The following is a 24,422-nucleotide window of genomic DNA, read 5'->3' as shown; positions in this document are numbered from 1 at the left end:
GAAAAAGGCAAAATGTACGCTTATATATAGGGAAAGAGGGGGTAGTAAATATTACTACTTTCCCTGTTTTTTTTTTTTTGGTGGCCAGGATTCGAACCTTGGACCTTGCATATTCCCTGTTCTTTTTTTTTTTTGAGGTGGCCGGGATTCGAACCTCGGACCTTGCATATATTATGCATTGTCTTTATCAATTGAGCTAAATTCACGGGGACTACTCTCCCTGTTCTAAAATTCATTTAAAATTTTTACACATATATCAAAAAGAAAGTAATAGAGAATAACTATTTTATCAAATTATTCTTTTTAATTATTGGTGTTTTTTCACTATTTAGAGGGTACAAGTAAGAAGAAAAAATTAATATTGCATGTCAATAAAAAATAACATTCGTTTTGAAATAAATTATTTATGCTAACGTGGCACTCATTTTTTCAAAACAAGACAAATATTTTTATTAATTTGTCCAAAAAAAATATTTTTATTAATTGTTAATTTCATAATTATATGCTTGGGCAATTGGATCAGGAACTTCTTCAATCCAGACCATATTGGGCTTGCTATACGCATAATGGGCCAGAATATATGAGCTACATTATTGCTGGTCCTTGAAAATTGCTCTTTAAGCAGTTTTGTTTACTCTCAAGCACTCGGAAATGATCATTTTACCTCCAACGCAATTAATTTGTGTTCGTTGGTCTACAATAGTTAATAGTTATTCGCTGATCAATGGTAGTTAACAGCCGTTCCAGATACAAACTTACATATGCAAGGAAAAAAAACACATACGGCTCAACTCAATTTCGAGTCCTCTCTCGATTCCCTAGTTTATTTATTTGTAATTGCTACTCCACCGGGAGATGAAAAAAATATAAACGCTTTTAGCTAAGAAACTTATTTTCAAAATGTAATTATTAATTTATAATAATTATTAATTTAGGGACAACGTGACAACAACTGTATTCTTAATTTTTGCTTATCAAGTATTTTTTAGATTTTGCTTTTTCTTTTGACGAGCTTTTTTTATAAATAAACAAAAACTAAATTAAAGAGGCAAAAAGAGAAATATATTAAACCGAACAATCAATGTACAAGAAGTGGAAATTAGATCATCCCATGTCCATATTGTTCGACCATCTCTCATATGCTTCATCCGACAATTGAAATTTTATAAAAAATAATAAGCAATTAAAAAGAAGTCGATTTAAGGAAGGATGGGAGAGAGAGAGAGAGAGAGAGAGAGAGAGAGAGAGAGAGAGAGAGAGAGAGAGAGAGAGAGAGAGAGAGAGAGAGAGAGAGATGGGATGAGGGTAGGATCAACGACAGCAGAGAAAATATTTCTCAAAAAGTGTTAAGATTGAAATGATACAAAAGTGATCAAACAAAACAAAACACTTAAGCATAGCAGCGCCTGCAACCCAACAAAAGTAAAAATTAAATTTTAAGAGAATTCACACAGAAAGATATATATAAACGGTTGAGTATTCCATTGATAAAAATTGTAGGAGAAGCCCTTATCTTTAGTTTTAATCCATTACCAAACCAAAAGTTTCACCAGATCAACAAGAGGACCTTTATAACCGTCTTGATTACCAAAAACATGATTATACCGCTTCCAAATAATCCACAAGCAAGCCATCCATATTGAATGAAAACTCTCATTTACTCTTTTCTCGTGTGAAATCAACGCTATTATTTAAGTAGCATGACTAGAGGTATCATATTGGACAAAGCACAACTAATTTTTTACCAAGTTTTAAAATTTTGTTAGGCCTTGTAGTCCTTAATTATAAAAGAAAAGCAGAGACTAAAATCAATTATTATGGAGATGTGAATGAATGTTGAAAGAGTAATTCAATTTAGTTTAGGCAGTGGTTATTAGTAGTAGTTACACATGGTAGTTAGTTAGTTAATTAGATTTGTGTCTAACTCGATGTTTTCCAATAATATGAAGTTTAGGACTAGTATTATTTTGTCTCACAAAATATTCCTTGTGCTTTGTAGGGTGTTATTTTAATGAAAATTTTATTTGCTCTTTAAAAAAAATTATCCAAATTTTCCTTGCATATAGCATGTCAGTGAATCAATTGATGTTGGTCAATTGTTCCTTGCATGTTCAGTGTTAGTGTGCGTTGAAAAGTGGGCAATGACGTCCCACAATGAAAATAAAATGGGAATTAATCTATAAATATTTTATTTATTTTATATTTTAATACGAGTATACGACAAAGTACAATGAGAATCGGTTATCGTAATTCTTAATCACTAATCAACATTATGCAGCGTGTATGTCTCACTAAATTAAATAGAATCTGAAAATTGTTGGATTAATTAAATAAAATACTAACTAAAAAATGACTATAGTGTGAGAAAAAACTTATGTCTCACTAATCAACGTTCAGCGGCGTGTATGTGTCTCCCGGTGGGTTGCATCAGTATTGGGAAGAATTGTTTTCTTATTTTGAAGAACATGTGAGAATTGTTGGATAGTTAAATAAAATAATTAAAACCTAAATGACTATGGTGAGAAAAAACAAAAATAATTTGTGTTGGTCCCTTTTTCCGGGCGTTGTTAGATGATTAATTAATCATAAGTTACAAGAGTTTAGATAAAGAGGGAGGAGAGAAAGAATAGAAACTTTAAAGTACTATTGCAATTGATGATTTGATCATATTAAAATAAAAAATCTTCTTGTTGTGGACAGGGACAATGCATTGTTGTTATATGTAGGGGTCCGAGTTCGAACCCTATGCACCTCATTATTTATCTTAAAAGGTTAATATCACTACGCTACTTGACCAAAAAAAAAGTCCTTAAATAACTATGTAAATTTAATATATACAGTAACTAATCTCTTTTGAGACGATATATGGTGACTAATCTCAATGAGTACTTAAAGAAAATTCTTATAACAGTAAAAATTCTCAAGCATAATTCCTATGAGAATAATTTTTTAAGCAAAAAGTTGGAGTGAAGAGAAGTAGCATGCTGCGGAACCCAAATCATTTAATAATAGAAATAAAATGAGTATAAAGAGACGGGGATTATAGCCAAAACCCTCAAGGAAAATAAAAGCGAGAAAAAACAAGACCCAAGCAGAAAGAGCAGCCAAAAAATGACAGGAACAACGACACACCAAATGACTAGCGAGGAGTACGGTTGAAAGCACCTACCTTAAGCCCTTTGTTAACATCAGTTTGTTGCTTCTTTGACTTATTCTTCGACTTTCTTGGGACCACCGATTAAAATGGTTGATCTGCATGACCGACCAAATCAACACTCTCAACATTATGAGCCATGTTAGACCATGATTCGCTGAGAATTTCATAGCTTATTGTACCTTAGTATAAACTAGCCTTAAAACTTGCATGTCGTGAATAACATTTGCACTAAAGTTTGACAAGTTAGATTTTATCACCACTATGGATCTACCAAAACCATAGAATAACATCATGTGTAATATTTTATAACACATAGACTACTCTCAAACACCACCAGCCCTAATACATCTACATCCTCCAAATCCAATACTTAACTACATCTCACAACAATTTAATTAAGACAAGATAGAAAAGAAAAAGTCAGATACAAGTTTAAAATGTTGGAGTTTTTTTATATGTATATTTTCAACCAATACGAGCATAGATGAAGCTCATGATGATTCAAAAAAGGAACAAATGACTCGTGTTAAGATTTGTTGATAAATCTAGTTTAATACATGAGTGGTTCTTTGATGTGGCACGTGTTAGAGACATTGTTGGTTTAACTCTTAAGGAACTCTTTGGTCGAAAATTCAAGAATTGTGTTTGTGTTTGGTTGCAACTAGCAAGAAGGAAATTTACTTCTTGCTTGATGGAGCACTCCGTCTTATCACGACTCTTCAGGTTCTACGGCCACGACTGGTATACTTGTATAGGCAAAAAAAAAAAGATAAGGCTAAATTGAGAATCGAGATGAAGGTGGATTTCTAGCTGATAATATTGTTTATATTGAATGAGAAATTAATGCAGGTATTATTTGTGTGTTTATTATTGATGATTTCAGGCCACTCAATGAGTGTAGAGTATTATTTTGATGCATGTGGTTGAATTTTTTGATGATCAACTTTATACTTATTACAACTTAAAATTTGTGTTTAGAGATCGAAGAGACTATTATGGTTTGGAAAATGGTAAGGGCACTTGTTAAGAAACTTAAAAGAGAAAGTTTATTTTAGAAATGGTGTATTCAACACCTTAAAACTTTAAAAATGTACTTTTCTACATCAAATTTATAATTTATTTCTATTTTTGACTTCTTAACTAGTGTTATAAGGGCACTTGTTAGCATAACACTTATAGTTTATATTAGAAGCTAGAAAATAATCTTTAATTTCTCTTATATTAAAGACTAGAGAAAGTATTACAATTTATTTTAGTGACTCAACTGAGTTTTTTTCTCAAGCTCAGCATCAAAGGCACACAATACTCGGAGATGTGAGAAATAAAAATCCGACGAAGTTACAAACATATATATATATATGACAAGTGTTGGATCAAGAGTACAATAAATAAAAATCTAAGGTGGTCAAAATAAAAATGCTACTAAAATAATGTGATTTTTAATACCCCTAAAAAAATGTGTGATTTATACCCAAAAAAAAATAGTGTGATTTTTAATAGCATATATAGTATGTGTGGTACTCGTCTAGACTCGGTACGCGGCTATGATTAGATAATAGTATATGTATTCTTTTCCATAATATGAATGAAAGCGAATTTAAATATTTTTTGACAACTTGGAGCACCATTAAAAGAAATATATTTTTTTTACGACTGTGTATTAAACAATGAACTTTCCAATTCAAAAGTTACTACTTTTTTATTCAAAAAAATTCAAAAGTTACTACTTTTAAATTAGGCTTAATTAATGATTTGATCCTTAAGTTATTTGTTGGTTACATTTTGGTCCCATAAATTATTAACGTTACAATTTGGTTCCTTAAGTTATTTGTTGGTTACATTTTGGTCTCATAAGTTATTAACGTTACAATTTGGTCCCTTAACTTACTTTTTGGTTTCGTTTTGGTCCCTTAACTTATTTTTTAGTTTCGTTTTGATCCCTTAACTCTAATAACATAAAGGACCAGAGTGGTTGACGGAGGAAGAGTTAAGGTACCAAAACGAAACCAAAAAATAAGTTAAGGGACTAAATTATAACGTTAATAACTTATGGGACCAAAATGTAACCAACAAATAACTTAAGGGACCAAATTGTAACGTTAATAATTTATGGGACCAAAATGTAACCAACAAATAACTTAAGGGACCAAATCATTAATTAAGCCTTTAAATTATTTGACCAATAATAACAATACCAATATATTAATATGAAAATCCTTCTAGAAACCCTAGCAACATGGTTCTGTACGTGTAGGGCACTGCTACAGAAAATAAGGGTGTGATAATTCTCATTGTGGGTCCAATTTTGCATTGTTTGTAGGGTACTCAATAATTTGTGTCCCACCCTTCACAGCTCACAGCTTCACATCGCGGTATGACAAGTACCACCGGCAACCAATTTCATTATTCATTATCTAGAAGGAGAGTAAGGACAAAAGCTTCTAGAAAGAAAACTTTTCTCCACTCTAGCATGCACTAATTTATATCTATGGAATCTTATCTTAGATTATAATTTAATGTACTATAAAACAATTCCTTTCGGTACACCAAAGATCTTTTCAGTTACCACAAAAAAAAAATAGATATTTTCGGTTTTTTCTTAAACATGAAGGAGAAAAAATATCTAGTTGTGGCTGTGACTTGTTTAGTTCGTTAGAACTCATAAAGGGAATAAAAAGGAAAAGATAAAGTTATTTGATTATTTAAAATGCGACAGATAGACAGTGTCACTGTCACGGCTAGGGACGGAAATGGAATATATGCCAGTTGGTTTGTAAAAAAAACAACGTATAAAATACTTTTTCTCTCAAAAAAAAACATAAAATACTTTTTGAACAAAACATATAAAATTACTTATAATTAACTTGTCAAAAAATTACTTATATTTGATTGTATTTTGACAGAAAATATAAATAACTACTTATTCTTTCAACAAAAACAAAAAAAAAAACTAGTTGTTAGTGACTAAATTTTATTTGAAAATTTGTTAGTACAAAAGATGCTTTTTTTTTTTCTTTTGACCGTTAGGTTTCTCTATATCCAATAATCAATCAAATATCAAGTTTTCTTTATATATAGCCACATATATTCTTTATATTTTATCTACATAAGATGTTTGTAGTTCTTATACTCAAACTAAAAGTATATGGAATATGTGAAACAATATGATTTTGTTTGGTTTGGAAGGTGATAATTTGGTTTAGAAATTTGTTGTATGATTGGAAGATGAAAACGTCATTTTTGAAGTTGAGGTTGAAAACGCGGGCAATTGTTGGCTCAAATAAAAAATGTGACATAGTTCTCGTTTATGGAATCAAAAAGTAGGTCCAAGTTCATCTTATATATATTCTAATTGGTGGTTAAATTCTTTGAGATTCTTTTAAAGTACTTGAATTGTTTATGTAAGTGTTGGGATATCTCTTGTACTTCTTATAATAAACTTTGCTTGTAAAAAAAGATTAAATATTTGTATTTTAGCCAAATGTTAACATTAAAATTAAAATTATAAATAATGAATCTAATGAAGCTTAAATTTTTCTATTTATTTTTTTGAGAGAAAATTTTTCTATTTATTAAAATATTAAATATTTCTCCCATGTATAACATGACCTTATGTATAGTGTAGTTTATATGATACAGTCTACTCTTGTGGAAATCAAATGAATGCATACGTTTGTGTTTCCAAATTCGAATAGAATAAAATTTAATTCGTACTACTAACTGCTACAACAATCAGTATGTGCTAACTGACAACATTGTACTCCTGATTCGTATACTGTTGTGATTTTGGTTCCATCTCAAACTTTTGACCCCAAAAATTATGATTTTTATCCCAAAAAAGATGATAATTTTGTATCCCAAAAGTGATTTTTTTTTTGTAAGCTCTCTTCAAATTCAAAATTGAAACAAAAAATTACCACTTTTGAAGCTAAAGAACACCATTTTTTAGGTTAAAAAATTGTAATAATATATAAATTTGTCTTATCTCAAGGTCTAAGTTTGAATTTTCTCTGGTACCATTTTCGTTGGGCTGATTTGGCTTCTTCAAAAAAAATATAAATTTGTGGGACCAAAAATTCGGATTTTAAAATGAAGGAACATCCGGCTACGGGTAAAATAATAGAGGGATCAAAAGTTATTTAAATCATTTTAAAAATAATTTGGTTATAGTTGTTTAAACTATTTTGTTTAAAAATATATTAGTGCATTTTTATGAAACATTTTAAAAGGTGGTACATTATTATAAATTTTTTTAATATAGTTCTAACAAAAAATTATTTTAAAATAAATATAATCAGTTAGAAAACATTTTAATTAGTAAGACTTTGTTTGGTTGAAGATAGGAAACAAGGTGAAAAATAATATGTAAGAAAGAAAGTAAGAAGGAAAATCCATGTGAGAATTTGTTTAGTTTAAAAATGTTGTTGATTGCTTATTCTTTGCTTGAATATAAACACTTGCATGGGTTGTCCTGTGAGGCTCTGAGCATGATTCGGTTAGCAAAGATGTTACCGTATGTAGGGGATGGGGTTTGAATCTCATATTCCTCACTTATTCATCTTAAGAGGTGATTTTTTATCTATAAGGATACTTGACAATAAAAAGAACTAAAGGGTTTTGTCAAAAAAAAGTTAGGGCAATAATGTTTTAATCTGCTCTAACATTTCTATTTAATACTCCCTCCGTAGATGACCCAGTTGACTCAGACACACATATCAATGCATATTTTTTATCTTTAATATCTATTTGAAAAAATTACGAAAATTTAATATTTTGAAAATATTAATCGAGACGAATCTAACATCTTATATGATACTCCCTCCGGTCTCAATTGTAAGAAATTTTTCACTTTTTAGATTCATTCAATAAATGATGTATGTGGTCTTTAATAAAGACCACATACATCATTTATTGAATGAACCAAAAAAGTGAAAAGTTTCTTACATTTGAGACCGGATGGAGTATTATTTATCTTTGTATATTAGTAGAAAAATATGGTCAAAGTATATCAGGTCAACATTGCTAATTGTCAAACAAGTCATCTAATAAGGAACGGGGGAGTAGATAAAGAACTTTTTTATCCCTAATAATTGGTTTTACTTTTCTGCCAAACACATAGTTCAAAGGGTAGAGAGAACACCATAACGAACTTCTTTATGCCTAACACTTGGTTTAATTTCATATATGAACCCCTACCAAACACATGCAGCACAAAGGATAAGACGATAGAACATTGACCGAAAAACGTGAGAATTAAACTTTTATATGAAGCAGTGATGTTTCATTTGTGTATATGCGCTTTACATCAATTCTAATTGCATCCCTAAAAACAACTAATTCTAGTGACATGACAATATTTATTTTTGAAAAATATCATTATCATGACAATTTTGAAAATAAGGTTAAAACAACTAACATTTTCCCCACCTCACTTCTTCAGTTCTTCCTAACAAACTAACAACAAATATTTGCCTATAAAGTTAATGCATGCAACTAGCTAGAAATATAAAGTCCACTTACTTACATTACAGCCTAGTCCTAGTTCCATAAAATTGGCATTCTCTGAACCAACATGTGTTTGGCATTCTCTGCTTGATTTTTTATTTCATAACTTTTTTGTTAAATATTTATTTAAAATTTAAAAACTATTTTGCTAACTATGTTTACGTTTTATAATTACAGAGAAATTCTTCTTTTTGTTAAAATCTACGTATGCTTTTCTTATATCATTTGAGTGAATGTAAATTAACTGTCATTACATTTTCTTTAGAGAAACAGCCCATTACAAATCTATGCTCCTTGCATAATTATGTCGACGGTCACTACATTAGTTGAAGGACCTAATCACGTGGAAATGCGTTGTCAAGTTTGTTTTGTATTTGCCTCCAAAAAAAGTTGTTTATTGAATAGCAATTTGATTTGATCGATGTATGACGCGTTAGGCTAATTATATGTAACCTCAACAAAAGAAAAGGCTAATTATGTATAGTTTTTTTCCGATCCAACTGTACTTAGTAGTTATAAAGTATATTAGTATTAGTAAAGTATACATTGTGAGAGTTTTCCAACTCATATATAAGTATTCAGTTTTGGAATTATGAGAAAAATTGTTATGAGATATAAGTATTTAGTAGATTTTTTTTTTCTTTGATGCGAACTTGATTGCACCAAAGGCCAACTCTAAACTCTTATCGTTATATTTTAATTTTAAATGTATTTACAGAACACATTCAAAATTTAGCATCGAGATGTATGTTTGCAGATGATGTAGTATTGTTTAGAGAGTCGAGGGAGGAATTAATGCGAGGTTGAAGACCTAAAGACAAGTATTAGAAGTGTATGACTTTCGTCTGAGTGGAAGCAAGATAGAGTGTATGAAATGTAATTTAGCAAAAGGCGAAGCATTTCTAGTTTCGAGGTGGCAGTTAGAGATCATATCATACCATGAGTTGCATGGTTTAAATATTTTGGATTCATAGTGCAATCTATAAACAAATGTAAATCATTGAATTCAAGTTAAGTGGTTAAAATAGAGAAGTGTCTCAAATGGTTTTAAGGGAATGCTAATGAGTGCCCTTGAGGTATTGGTTAAAGTGTTAAAATGTGATACAAAAGTATCGTTCTTGTATGAAACAGAGTTTTGGGCAATGAAGAACCAATGCGAGAATAAAATAAGCATGGTGAAGATGAGGATATTGTGATGGATGTGTGGTAAGACTAGACATAGTAGTTTTAGGAAAAAAAATGAAGAATCTAAACGCGCACTTCAAAGTCTTAAGTTAACACCACTAGACCAGCTTAAATGGGATATAATAGGATTAGAAATAACAACATTAAATAAAGAGTTTGATAGGAAACTTGAATAGACAGTTTAGACCAAACCTTCGTGAATAAAAGGATGGTTGAGCGCTTGAAATCCTTCAAATTCTTGTTTTGTTTTATTTATTTTAAGTTGTCATAAAATGTATGGGTAGAACTTTGTTCTAATTAGACTCAACAAGTAATTTTATGTTATTTTTATGAGTATTTTGATCAAGTATGGAGCATGGGCTACTCATTACATATGCTCTACCCAGCTCAATTTAATCATTTGTGAAAGATGGAGCCCAACAAAGCTCGACAAGGGAGAAAGACTAACTTTGATGAGCAAGGAGGAAAAAGGAATGAAGAGAAAGTAAGACAAAACTTGGAGAGCAAGGAATCATTCCTATGCAAAAATGAAATATTCTTAATTTAATGCACTATTTTGCTCTTGTAAATCAGCAAGGTTGATCATTCTTTGTGTATTTGTCAGACTATATCTCATCTCGATTCTGAATTTGAACATTTTCTTTAATCTATCACGAGTAATCAAAATTTATTGTGGCAATCATTTTCTAATGTTTATCATTCATCTTCTTTCTAGAAGCTTGTATGTGGCATTCTCCTCTTCATTTATGTCTTTTGTCATTTTTCCTAAAAGCTTGGAGTTTTATTTTCCATCTTCTTCTAATTAAAGTAATTAATAATACTCCCTCTGTTTCATAATACTTGTCCATTTTAGAGAATAATTTTGTTTCACAATACTTGTCACTTTCAAGTTTCAATGCAAGATTAATCATTGTCTTGTCAATAATACCCTTAAATATTTATTGTAGAGAGAGAAAAAATAGAATGAAATAATAAATGGTTAAGGGTATTATAGAAAACACACACATAATTTCATAAACAATAACAAAATTTATTTGGTTTCTTGGTTACTGCAATTTCTCCAAAATAGACATGTATTTTGAAACGAAAGGAGTACTGAGAAGTGTAAATGGGTTTTTAAGCGTATTTTATAAGTCGTCTTAAAAACGGTTGTTCAAAATATATATACTTCAATTAAAATACTTCTAAGTGACGTGGACCCAACTGTTATCCATGTCTTCTAGAAGCCCTTACAAAACGTACTGTTGCATTTGTTCCACTCTCTTTTTCTTCAACAGACCCCACACAGTTAAACATCCATCCCTCGTGGCAAACCCCAAATTACCCTTATACCCCTTACTATCATTTCATTCTCTCTCTTCATTGACCTCTATATAAACAACCTCACCACACAATCTCTCAGCACATAACACAAACACGAGTTCTAACATTTCGTATTCCCATTTTACCCCTCACTCGTTAATTTCTATTCAATTTTCCGATGACGGCAACACTCAGCCTCGCCGGTATCTCCGTCGTCCGGCCACTTCGTTTCTCCGACGACTGTTCGACCTCCGCAAGATTCATTGCAAAACCTAGTTCCAATTTCTCAAATCGCCGCCGGATTTCAATCCGAGCAGTAACGGCAGCAGTTGAGACACGGCGGCCGGCGACTAGCTTATATGAAGTTTTACGATTAAATCCAGGCGCATCTCCGACGGAGATTAAATCGGCTTACCGGAGTCTTGCTAAGGTTTACCATCCCGATGCGGCGGCGCGGAGGTTACCGGAGTGTAACGACGGTGACTTCATTGAGATCCGCAACGCTTATGAAACTCTCTCTGATCCATCGGCGAGACAGATTTACGATCTGTCGCTAATAGCGCACGGCGGAAGAAACCGGCGGTTTACGGCGGCGCCGGTGATGCAGAAACGGAATTCTTGTTATTATACGAATCGGCGATGGGAAACGGATCAATGCTGGTAGAAAGCGTTGAAATTGTTTCGGATATTAACAAAGAATTTCACAAGAAAAGAAAAAAAAAAAAAAAAAAAGGAAAAATAGTGAGAGTGATGAGATTTGAAGTTACTAAATTTAGATAGAGTAAAGTGAAAAACAAAAAATTGTGTAGATTTTGTCCCTTTTTTCTTTTTGTGAGAATGTAAATGTTTTTTCTCTCAAATTTTTGTACTGGGATATTCTTCATTTCTTGTTCACTGCAATTTTAGAAAGGAAAAAAAAAATGTTACATGGAAACCAAATTGTTCACATCTGTTTACAAAATTATGGTTATTTCAGTTGAGTTTAGTTGTTTTCGATTACCTAAAAATTGTGAAGTTATGATTAATCGTATACTTTAATTAACCATAATTTTGATTGTATATTGAATTACCATCTTTGAACATGATTAACCCGCTAACACGTTCGAGGACCCACCGATGCTCATGAAAATATGGGATCGGTCGGTCCTCTATTCGTTTGAGCGCATCATAGCAAAAACTAAATTGACATACTTTTTTATTTGTAGGTTAGTATTATGGCTAGAATATTAGTACATTTTTTAGGTGCGAATGAGTGGTGAAATGTGGGTTCGAACTCGTGCCTTTGCAAATAAACAGATCTCCATTAAATAAGTTATGCTCATGTAGTCATGAGACTAAATTGACGCATTTTATGTAGTTTAAAGATACTTATCAAACTTATATAATTAAGGAACTAAATTATAGTTAATGATAGTTTAAGATTAAATTGAATTGATGGCTTGTTTGGAATTAATTAGTAGGATGAGAAAATTGTATTTTATTTGAAGTTCTAAACACAATTAATGTGTGTGCGCTTTAAGGTAAACAATTTGGACAGAAATAAGGAGAGTCAAATTGAACCTCTCACGTGGGCAGATAAAAACGATAAAATTTATATGACTGCAAAAACTGTAAAATACAGTGTGAAACCGTTGATCTCTTTCTCTTACTAAATCATCATGTAAAACTCATGAAGCGAACAACCATGCCAAATTCACATTATCTAAGTACTAAATTAAGAGTTTACTCGACCTATGATAATATTGAGAATAATGCTCTAATCATACGGATTACATGACGTTTACAAAGTTTTAGATATGCACATTTTTTACCTTACTTTAACATAACGATATTAAAAAAGTTATCATTTTTTGTACAACAACAATAACCAAATCTTATCCCACCAAATAGAAATTCTTAAATGGAGATATTTTTGTACAACAGCAATAACCAAATCTTATCCCACCAAATAGAAATTCCTAAATGGAGATATTTTTTGTACAATTCTACTTATTATCCTCGCACATAATACGCATTAATTTCATATTATCATGTTATTTATACTCGATGGTGGTTAAATAAACCTTCATACCACGACCGTTTTTTAAACTAGAATGTAATATTTATTAAGTAAACTGAGACATGCAAGCACGTTATTTATACTCTTTCCACTGGTATTGGTATACTAACATTTATATTGTAGCCATAAGATCATTCTTATGTATCATTCCCTTCGTTTTTATTTAACTTGTTTGATTTTGTGTTTTTATTTAACTGTCGTTTTGGTTTTTTAAATACAATTTATCAAATATACAATTTCTCAATTATTCATACTCCTTTTAAACTACTTTTGTTGCTTATAATAATGGATGCATCATATCTTTTTGAAAAATTCAGATTTTTTAATAAAGAGTGGAAATCATAACAATGGATGAATGAAGAGTAGAGATTATATGAATAAAATTACAACATTGTTAACAAATTTAAGTGCAAATTAAAAGAACAATCGCGACGAAAAAAATTGTTTCTTATGGAAGAGAGAAAGTGCACAACAAAAAGGATTTGTAGTAGAGTATATCAATTATTTGTCACGGAAGAAAGATACGGAATCAAACTTATTAGAAAGAAAAAGTATGTTTGAAAAATATAAAAATTTATATGGATTAAAATGAGTATAATAGAAAGAAGGAAAAAACTCCCAAAATCAACTCTCTTAATTTTATATTACTATTCTAAAACGACATTTAAAAGAAAAACAGAGTCCTTGAAGAAATTATGTCCCCTTTTATAAGAGGTAGTAGATAAAACAGTTTTTTTGTGCCTGAAGAAATTGTAACCGTTATCCTCATTGCAATTTAGTTAATGAAATCTTATATTTAAATAGTTATAAACAACTCAGAAAAACATACACCTATGTAAAATGCAGTTTAATACACAACTCTGAAAAACTTTGAACATGTAAGATAACAGAAAACTAGCTATCTGACATGCAATAAAAGAAAAGACTTCGAACATGTATGTAAGAAACACTTTCCAATAGTTGCAACCGTTGTTAAAAAATAAATAGAACTTCCTCCAGTTTATCCTAATCGTCAACAAGTTGACGCATGTCAAAAGTAAGGCTTAAGCCAGATACAGTGTCTAAATTGAGACAGAAAAGAACAATGTCCAGCTGAATATTTGACAGTTTAACTATACCGATTTCGACCCTATCCATGAAACTCACAACTTTGTACAAAATTCCAATTGTATCAGAAGAGTTCAAATGACAAATTTGCACAATTCTAGAAATAAATCATTTACATGTCGTCAGCATGGAGTTGATGACATGCAATAAAAGACGGGTACTTGAAAGATCAGATCCAGTGATAGAAGGCAAGTTACGTTGATGGTTCAGTATCTGATAGACTTGCTCAAAGATGGGTCGCACGTGCATTGTTATCATGGGATCTGAGGGATTAATAGCAGTAGCCACGTCTGTCATCCACGAGAGCTTTCGGGACATGTCATTGTTGATATCACATGCCAGCTGCTGCAGAAGTGAAAGCACTACACCTTGGCTTAAGGGAAGAGGAACCAATGTCAAAAGTCCATGTAAATCAACCTGCACAGCAGAAATGAAGTGATTCTCTTGATGGTCAATTACATATACACAACAGGCTGAACTTCAATTTAATGCTTGGCTGAAATAAGGACCAATATACTACATGTTAAGGTAATGGTCTCAAATACATTGTGATATTTTACGAAGGATTAGAAAGTAATTTAACACTTTCCCTACATTAAAATCCCTCATCTCAACTAAATAAAATATCTCCTTGAATCCTTACCCCTCTGCTACATTAAAAACCCTTCCCTTGTTTGAACCAAACACACCCAAGCCAATCAGAGATAATAATTGAACACATTCCAACAGGAGAGACATGTCTGTAAAATTGAAAATAAGGAAACATCTCTGACATACCTGAGAGCATAACCAAGATACAATAGATACATCACTTCTGTGTAGTGCTGCAATAAATGCCTCCTCATATTTCCGCTCAGAAATCAACCTTGCTAGCTCCTTTGTGGGATCTAGTGGTGCCTCAACCTGATATGCATAACAAAATTGCAATAGCCATTATTACCATATAAACTGAATAGTATGGGCTTCTGTCTAATCCTATCGACAACAAAGACCAACAAGTAGTTAGCCAAGTTCCCTACCTTTTCATGAAGTAAAGGACCGTTGTTCAGCTGGATGGGCAGAGTATTCAATGTGCCAGAGTTTGTTCTTGAGGTTGCAAGTGCCATTAGCTTTCTCTGACCCTCGAGCACTTCTCTACTCAAGGTTTGAGTAACTGATGATGCTGAATTAATGGAATCCTGCAAAAAACATCACGAAGAATACCAACATTGAGATACGGAGACATTGGCAAGCCATATAGAGTACCATGTCCAAAAGCTTTATCTATTCTAGAATATAACTCGAAGTCAATCGCTTCTATTCAGCTCGTGAGAAATATGTCACTTTGACATAACCAAGAAATTAATAGCTTTTAAAAAATAAAAGAATCTAGGACACACATATACAACGATATATCAAAGCAGAAATAAATGGTGAGAAGACCCTGGCACACTCAACAAAAGGCGGGCATAAATAGATGAAAATTAATAATTGTGGAGTAGAGTAGTGCTAGCAACACTCTCTTTTCAACACTCTCTTAAACACTCACTTCATTATTGGCTCAAATCAAGGTGGGTATCACATATTGGAAATGGGTTCCACTAAAAGTGGTGGGACATATATTAGTTTTATCCAATAAGAAAGTGAGTGTTAAAGAGGGTGTTGAAAAGAGTGTCCCTGGCATTACTCTTGTGGAATATCTGTTTTTCAGTTGTAATAGAAGACAGACTACCAAATTGCAATTAATATCCGAGTGGATTCAGATCCACTATTGTTCCAAGGAGGATATATCCCCATGTTTTCTCTTTCACTGTAGTGCCATACATAGAGTAGAGAGACAGAAAACATGGGTAACGAAGCTTCTCTGAACAGGAGGATCCAAATCCCCTGCAAGTAATTTGAGGCATTTGGCAGGTTTGAAGCATCAAATACAAAACAACAGGGTAAAGGGTGAAACCCTAGCCCACATTAAGCCAAATATTCATTTTTGTTGTAAAAAAAACATAAAATTAAGCGGCATACATTTAATATATTTTACTAAGCTAATATAATGTTTCAAAATCCAAATTATTTACTCTTAATTCTACAGAAGACCCCAAATGAACAAGCATACTCTGTTACTCACCCTTAGAGTCATTGCCAACGAAGTAGGCCCAGATTCAAGGCGTTGCTGCACTGCATTTGAATGTTCAGCCATGCCTTTCTGGAATGTAGAATCAACTTGCTCAAACATGGCTTTGCAGGACATCTCAAATGCAGGGACCACTGTCGTTTCAAAACTGGATTTAAGTGCATCCTGCATATGAAATTATTTCACACTTGTGAATAAAATTACCTCGTGAAATCACAAATAGCAATGATTACAGCACTAAATTAATACACACAACTCAACAAATTTAAACTGAAATCATGATAAGTGACATACCTGAAGTGCCTGTTTGACAGTTGTCTGAAACTGTGCTTGGATTTGCCTAGCTACAGTAGCTTCAAGCTTTAAATTAACTGATTTATCAAGTTGATTCACCGCCTTGTCGCCCACTCCTCTCTATCGCATAAAGTGCCAATTAGATCCCAGCAAGACAACATCATTGTATTCATTCTGATTTCTACTATTGTTCAAAAGAGATTATAATTGCTACTTGTTGATATAAAAATCAAAGATAATGTACAAACCTGGAAGGATTCTGCAATAGTAGATGATAATGTTTTCTCAATAGCAGGAGACATTGAACGAACTAAAGCTTGCGCAACTGAAGTCATTTCCTTCTTTACAGTTTTCTCCAATGCTGCTGGTAGATCCTTGTTCATGAAGTTGGTAATCAAACCTGTAACATGTTGGAAACGGTCTCGCAACAACTTCTCATTTTTTGCATTTTCCTCTTGAATTCTAGCCCACAAAGCATCAGCATTGGACTTAACAGCTTTTTCCATGCTTCTCCCTAGGGCGGCCTCAAGCCTTCTACCCTCTTTTGTAACTGGAACTGTTACCGTCATTGTCATTTGTTTCTGCATCTCCTTTTGCATTGTCAATAACTGCCAAATAAGAAGAAAATGGACTAATGAGTAAAATTTCCCAAATACACAATACAATTCTTTGGTGTTACTTGATTATCTTCTGTTTATAGTCAGCCATCGAAAAAGTAAAAAAGTAGTCTGTACAAAATATACAATTAACATTTCCTCAGCCTTAATATAAAGAAATAAAAAACACATCTGGATGGGTATTTACAAACAAACATGTACTTCAAGAGAAGCTAAAGACTCTAGCGTTTAAAGAGAAAAATGGGAGGAAAAGAAAAAAAAATTGTTAAGTCCTTAAGAATACATCGATGGGAAGTTTTTATTTGGCGAAAATGTGTTAATTGCAGTTTTTCTTTTTATAAAAACTTTCTCATTTAAAACAGCACTGTCACAAAAAGTCCATCTAAATACACTCTAAAAAGCAATAAAATACAGTGCATTTACTAGCTGTGCATCTTAAAAAGCAATAAATTCCTGAGTAATCACCTGATTGAGTGAATCTTGCATTGCCGCAATTTGAGGATTGCTATTTTCAGTACATGGGAGGTTTGAAATTCCATTTGGTTCATTGGACGAATCGGTTGAATTGCATGCACTAGGAGACGGGGAAGACGGACCTGATGGTTGAGAGTTCTTACCCTTTTGTCTCTTCCCTTTTGTATTAGATGCAGGTGATGGTGGTACTACCATTGATGTAGATGAGTCGGAAACCTTTTCATGGACATCTTTTGGCAAGTCTTGAAGTCCATCCTCACCGGCATTGGAAGGTTGGGCCAGCGAGTCCCCTCCAGTAGAATCAACTTGTCCAGGTTCCTCTGTAATGTAAGTCTCCCCACCTATCGCACCACACTCTCGGGCCATCTCAATGCCAAGATCAGAAGCCTGAGAGCAAAAGAATTTTTCTTTGCCATCAGAAACTGGGTTTTGTTGTGGCCCCTGCCTGCCAAGTTCATCATTTTGATTAGGCCTTGCTTCACCTACCACTTTCACTTCTACTTCGGCATTACCCACATCAACCACATCCTGGATCTTTGTTTCTACCTCACTCACTCTGTCGACCATATTAGTCTCAGAGGAGGAACTGGCTTTTGTAATCTCAGATGGTGTAACCAGATGAGTTGGTTGCTTAAAAATGACAGAAGGGTTAAGTACAGTAGAAATGTCATCCTGTTTGTTTTTATTGTCATCATTCTTTGTATCGCTATTAAATTGGTCGGACAAGTTCCTGTGAATTGTATCCATTTGTCTGTCAACAGAATAATCATTAACAGCTTGGTCCCCAACATGATCACTCAAGTTAGATTGTGGACTCCTGAAATCAGAAAGCTTCCTGGACAACCTTGGGCTCAAAGGAGGAGGTGGAGAAGGAACACAAACAATATCAGCATCACTACTAGAAGGAGCCAGTGTAACAGTTTTAGCTTCAATATTTGAACTGCTGATTTGTCTAGAAATAGGTGCTTCAGTATGACCTGAGCTTAAAGGGTATCTTGAAACGAGACCACTCTCAGTGCTACTTGCTTGCATCATTGTTTTGGGAGCAGAACTGGGTAAAGACATCTCAGATGTTCTACCTGCAGACGAGTCTAAAGAGGCAAATCCTTCAGCAGTAATTGCATCTCGTGAAACACTGGAATCAGACTTATCTAGTCCCGCATTTTCTAATGGTGGAGGCAAGCATTGTGCCAAATCCAAAGCATACTGCTGAATAGCCAGTGTCTGAACACAATAAACCTGAACAATATGTTCCCCGTGAGGCAAAATATCACTTGTTCCAGTAAAACTAAGAATGGGCATGGTCACAGTAAACTCGGACATATAATCCATGCGAGTTGATTCGGGATTAGGACCATATTCCAAGTGCACAGCATATATAGCATTCCTCTGGGCATTTGCAAGTAAAAGCAGACCTGCATGAGGCAATGCTGCAACTTGATTAAAGAATGCATCCTTAAGAGACGGCTTAGCTGAACTCTTCAACTCCAAAGTCTGAGTGCATTTCCATGTTTCAGTATTGCTTGGGAGCAGCCAACCTTCTTCACTAGCTGAGACCCAGAGCTTCACTTCCCGATTTTGTGGTCCCTACAAGGTTAAGTAAAAACAAGTGAAACAAGTATCACGAGAATAGTGGCATGGCATATAAATAAAGTTAGTTTTATGGGGGAATATTTGATAACAGTAATGAACTACGGTCATGTGCCACTTCAAAAACAAAATCAATTCTAAACGAGACACAGTTATGCTGTAGTGAGTAGAAATTGTCTTCATCACAAAAATTGCACTACGCTGACTTCAGGAAAGACAAATTCAGAGACCTGGCCTGCTGAATTATAAAAAATGATCAACACACTTACTGCTGTGATAAGGACAATATGATCAGGCTGGTGTGGAGCAGTAAAAAATGTAGCAGAAAAAACAGGATGCCCATCATGAGGTCTGAACACAGCAAGTGGCTGTGTCTTCCGATCTTCCCATATCTTTATCTGTTACATTTGATAATAGAAGACAAACGAGGTCTATAACAATCAAACAAATAAAAAACAGGATATAAGCATGCATAAGGGACAGTACACTTGTTTGAGAAAATATTCAAACTAATGAAGATAACAGGACGTAGTTTTCTGCCAGTAATTTTTCCCAATGAAACAACCCTGTAATATAACTTTTAATAGAAAGGACAAGGTTCTGTTGGTTTTAAAAAACTGAAATAATAATATCCCAGATTCATATTTGTTTCCCACTCTTGTCCTTCCTAGTTTTTCTGCCATTAAGTCTACTGTATATATTGTTTTTTCCTCCATTGTTATCTTTCTAGTGACTAATGCCATATATTTGTGTTTGATTTTCTACTAAAATATTAAATACTAATACGCTGAAAGAAAACCACATATGTTCAAAGAACATTCATGCCACTGCATTATTTAATCTCATCCACTTAAATTGTTGAAGAAATCTTTTCAGCTTTAAACCCAAATATGAATCAAAATAAAAAAAAATTATCAATTGTTAATAGAAATATTATATAACTATTATAGTAAGAAAATACAGACCGTGCCATCCTGTGATGCTGATACCAATCGATTTGTCATCCATTGGCACATTGACAAATCAGTGACCTCCCCATCATGTGTTCCTACAAGTTGAACCCCATCAATGAGCTTGTCAAGAGGACATTTTGGAGGATCTTCTGCCACAAAGGCTTCACCATTTCCAACTTTTGTGGTGTCAATTCTCAGAACATTTTTTCCCATACCAACTATCAAAATTTCCTGAATGAAAATGTTTAATTAATATCACAAGAATACAAGGAAGAAACCAAAACCATTGCTTTTAGGATTTAGAACAACAAAACAAGATAGTGTGGGACAATTACTTGTTTGTGGCAGTGCCAGCAAATTTGAGGATGTTCAACTTTCTCCTCTCCGACTATTTGAACAGCAATAACAATATTGGCAGTAATTTGAGGCTTATCTTCATCATCCGGACCTTCAGAAATTTTCCACACAAAGACACGGCCATCTGTGCCAACACTGTAAAAAAGAAAAAAAAAATATGTTCCCATAATCCATAGACAAACAAACAAGGCCATTTAAAAATTTCAGGCAACAGAAACTACCTAGCCAGGAGATGAACATCTTCAGCAAAGAATGCCAAGTCTGTGACCCTCTGAGAATAATTAAAAAAAGAGAGATTTAATTAGAGGATAAATCGGTTAGCCTTTCAGTGATTATGCCATTAATAACATACAATTTGATCGCATTAGAGTTGGAAATAATGAAATTATTCATCAGCTAAAGAGCAGCAATCCAGCAAATAAATTTTGAATTTGAATAAGGAAAAGAAGTCCTCTGCTACAATTAACAAAACACATATTTTCCCTTCATACAAAATTATAACAGCACTTCAATATAAATTTCACCAAGAAGCAAAGAAATGCCAGAGGAAAAATCTATCATGTGTGCTACTGTGCCAATTGTTGATATCTGTTACTTTAGTTCTATCAATTTGACGCTCGAGAAAATAATAAAATGGCCATCAATATAATACTTTACAATCAGTTTTACCTTTCAAATAAAATACTAAAATCTTGTATGCAACAAATTTAAAAGCTAAGCTTTCTTGAAGATCCACATTTGTATCTTTTTCATCTAACCAACAAATAACATTGAACTATTTCTTATGTTCATCTCACTTCATGTTTATTCATCTCTATCACCACCTAGAGCAAACATTCATAAAGAAGACTCTTGATAAAACTTAAATAAGCTTAACTCATGACATAAGCAATAATCTAAGTGCATGAATAACCTTATACAAATGTTATGCTATGTCCACAAACTCTTTTGACCTAATATTGATAAAGATAAAACATCAAACAGCATATAAAAAGTACAATCTAGCCTCATTTTTTTCATCAAATCTAGAAACAGTTATATACATAATCATCAATTAAAGTATTATTAACCCCTAAAGTCTTTCCTCTAATTTTCCCAATTACAAAGCACCAATAAATGAACAAGATAATAAACTAACAAAACCAAACCTGAGTGTGCCCTCTAAGCAAAGATCTAACAGCGGTATGAATATTAAGCACCCTGATATTCCCCTGTTTCAACCCATAACAAATATAAGACTTATTCACAGCAATCTGTCGACCCAAAACCGGATTAGGATCCGATCCATATTTCGTAATCGGCGCAACCTCAAGCTGAGGCTGCACTTCACCAGGCAACCTAACATCCACGTCATACACAACATGATCACCAATCAAATGCCTTCCTTTCGGCACTTTACTACTCGGCAGCCTAATCAACGCTGCCGCGGCAGCATTGGCAGCAGTTATCGCCGGATTAACAGCGCCAGAGGAGATGGGCTGTGATTGTGGCGGTGGTGGTTGTTGTTGTTGGATTGGAGGGGTGCTGAGGAGAGCCATGAGACGGGCACCGGCGTTAGGATTTGAAGGAGGTGGGATTGGTTGAGGTTGTTGAGGTGGTTGAAGAGGGGGTGTAGGGAATGAAATTGAACGGTGTTGAATTGGAAAATTGGTCTGGTTTTGTTGATGGTGCTGTTGTTGATGCTGATGCTGAAGCTGAAGCTGGTGATGGTGGTGATCGTAAGGGTAGTTATTGTTGTTGTGAGGGAAAGGGTAAGAGGAGGATGAAGAAGGTGGTGGCGGTGAAGGAGCGGAGGAAGGGAATTGGGAAGAAATGTTAGGGTTAGGGTTAGGGTTAGGGTTTGGGGGATTGAAGAAAGTGTGCATATCGAAAGGGGTTGGAGAAGGTGGTGGTTGATTGGGAGAAGACATCAATCACCAGATTGAATTTGATTGATTGAGAAATAATCAATTCAATCAATCTGTGATTAGATTTGGGGAATTTTGTGAAGGTTTTTGCAAGATTCAGATTCAGAGAGAGAGAGAGTGTGTGTGTGTGAGATCTATCTGATTGAGGAAGAAGGTGAAGTGATGCGGGTTTTCGGAATTTCAAGACAGTCACTTGGAAGCGGCACGATGCATGTATGTACTTAACTGATGATTCACTTTCAACATTTTCTAGTCATCTTCGAATTGGATAGGATCATAATGGTCGCAAAGTTTTAAAAGATGTGTTTTCGTAATCATTGATTGATGTGACAATACAAATGTGTAAAATAAATGTATGATCATCGTATACGAATTAAATTCTTTTCAAACATAATCGGTGGTGCTAAAGAAGATGGTGCGACATAATGTATACTAATTAATTTCGTTTAAAAATTAACTGTTGTTGTTTAAGATGATATGATAAACCGAGTTAGTTTTTTTATATTACTATTTTTATTTCATGTCGAGTGAAGAACGTTTGCACAACAAGCCTTTTTAAAGGACTTTTTCCTCAAATGAAAATTTTAGTGATGATACTTACAAAAACACTAATAGATCAACTCGACATTTGCGATAAACCTTCTCCTCGATCTACAAAAGAAAATAGCGCAATAAACCTTCTCAATCAATCTACAAAAGAAAATAAGCCTAGGGCATTGAAATGCTTTAAATGTCAGGGTTTCGTAGATATAGCTTCAAGTTGTCATAACTCGAATGACCATCACTATTATCAAAGGAGAAGTATATGAAGTATCCGAAGAAAAAGAAACTCTACAAGAGCGTGAAGTGGAAGTAGATGTAGGATCGTTATATGATAAAATCAAATTAGAAAAGGAAAAAAAAACTAAAACAAAACAAAAAATTGAATCTTCTTCATGATCTTCGCAAATCTCGAATAAACATAAGTATTGAATAAAGCCATTGAAAGGTAAATTTGAACTTATTATCATCTACATCTTCACGATGTAACTCAAATTTTCATCCCTCGACTTGAATCTTCATTACTCAAATGTCAATAGACAATTAAAAGCAAAATAATAAACAACAACGAATCCATAAATCTACTAACACACTCAATATTAATCCTCATCATTCAATGTCATTTAATAGGACACAGATTTACGACAGTGGCAAATTCACGCAGTTTGTGGCTGTAATGAATCATGACCATCAATATGCGATCTAACAGTTCTATATTCACAACATATATCTCGACGATTTCACGTAGTGTGAGATCTTGGTCGTTCACTTTAGATCGGGTTGTGTAAATCAGTTATTGCATTTGGACGATAATTGTGTTAAATCCAAATCTCATCTAACATATACAAATAAAAACCACAAATCATTAATATAAAAAAAATAACGAACACAAATCATTCATCGTCTAACAAAAGCACAAAAGCGTAAAAGTCAAGAGAAATACATAAAGTCCAAATTCTCAAAGACGACAATGGTGAAATTTTATCTAACGAGAGAGTGAGACTGAGGCATGGCAGGAAGTGTGAGATGTCGATCTATTAGAGAAAAAGATAAATACGAAGTGAAATTTTTTGAACCAAGAACATAACAAACAATCTCAACAATTAAAAACAATTTAGAAATCAAAATAAATAAACATGATGCTTCAATATCATGTTCAATAATAATTTTGATAAAACCATATAGATATAGATTTGATGATTGGGATTTGGTGAGTAAAAGATAAACCTCGATTGAGTTTCTTTGCACTGTTCCTTAAGGGGTTA

The 24,422-nt window shown here is 33.3% G+C and overlaps 2 protein-coding genes across 2 annotated transcripts; one reads left to right on the top strand and one right to left on the bottom strand.

Moving 5' to 3' along the window:
- The first annotated feature begins 11,241 nt into the window (after positions 1–11,241).
- On the top strand, positions 11,242–11,888 carry LOC146938789 (chaperone protein dnaJ 11, chloroplastic-like). Its single transcript, XM_085752697.1, has one exon. It carries the CDS (start codon positions 11,328–11,330, stop codon positions 11,811–11,813), a length of 486 nt encoding a protein of 161 aa, XP_085608823.1. The 5' UTR covers positions 11,242–11,327; the 3' UTR covers positions 11,814–11,888.
- Positions 11,889–14,144: 2,256 nt separating this feature from the next.
- LOC146938788 (enhancer of mRNA-decapping protein 4-like) lies at positions 14,145–22,812 on the bottom strand. The gene is made up of 12 exons (XM_085752696.1): positions 21,859–22,812; positions 20,932–20,981; positions 20,689–20,845; positions 20,366–20,584; positions 19,670–19,798; positions 17,802–19,397; positions 16,968–17,327; positions 16,720–16,839; positions 16,420–16,590; positions 15,335–15,493; positions 15,093–15,218; positions 14,145–14,732 (listed from the first exon to the last, which is right to left on the bottom strand). The coding sequence occupies exons 1-12, from the start codon at positions 22,618–22,620 to the stop codon at positions 14,424–14,426; spliced, it is 4,158 nt and encodes a 1,385-aa protein (XP_085608822.1). The 5' UTR covers positions 22,621–22,812; the 3' UTR covers positions 14,145–14,423.
- Between the last annotated feature and the right edge of the window lie 1,610 nt (positions 22,813–24,422).

Source organism: Medicago sativa, chromosome 3, assembly GCF_051527215.1.
Source record: "Medicago sativa cultivar Bolivia chromosome 3, Bolivia_mono, whole genome shotgun sequence".
In the NCBI taxonomy this organism is placed as follows: Eukaryota; Viridiplantae; Streptophyta; class Magnoliopsida; order Fabales; family Fabaceae; genus Medicago; species Medicago sativa.
This window is presented reverse-complemented; position numbering and strand designations above follow the sequence as displayed.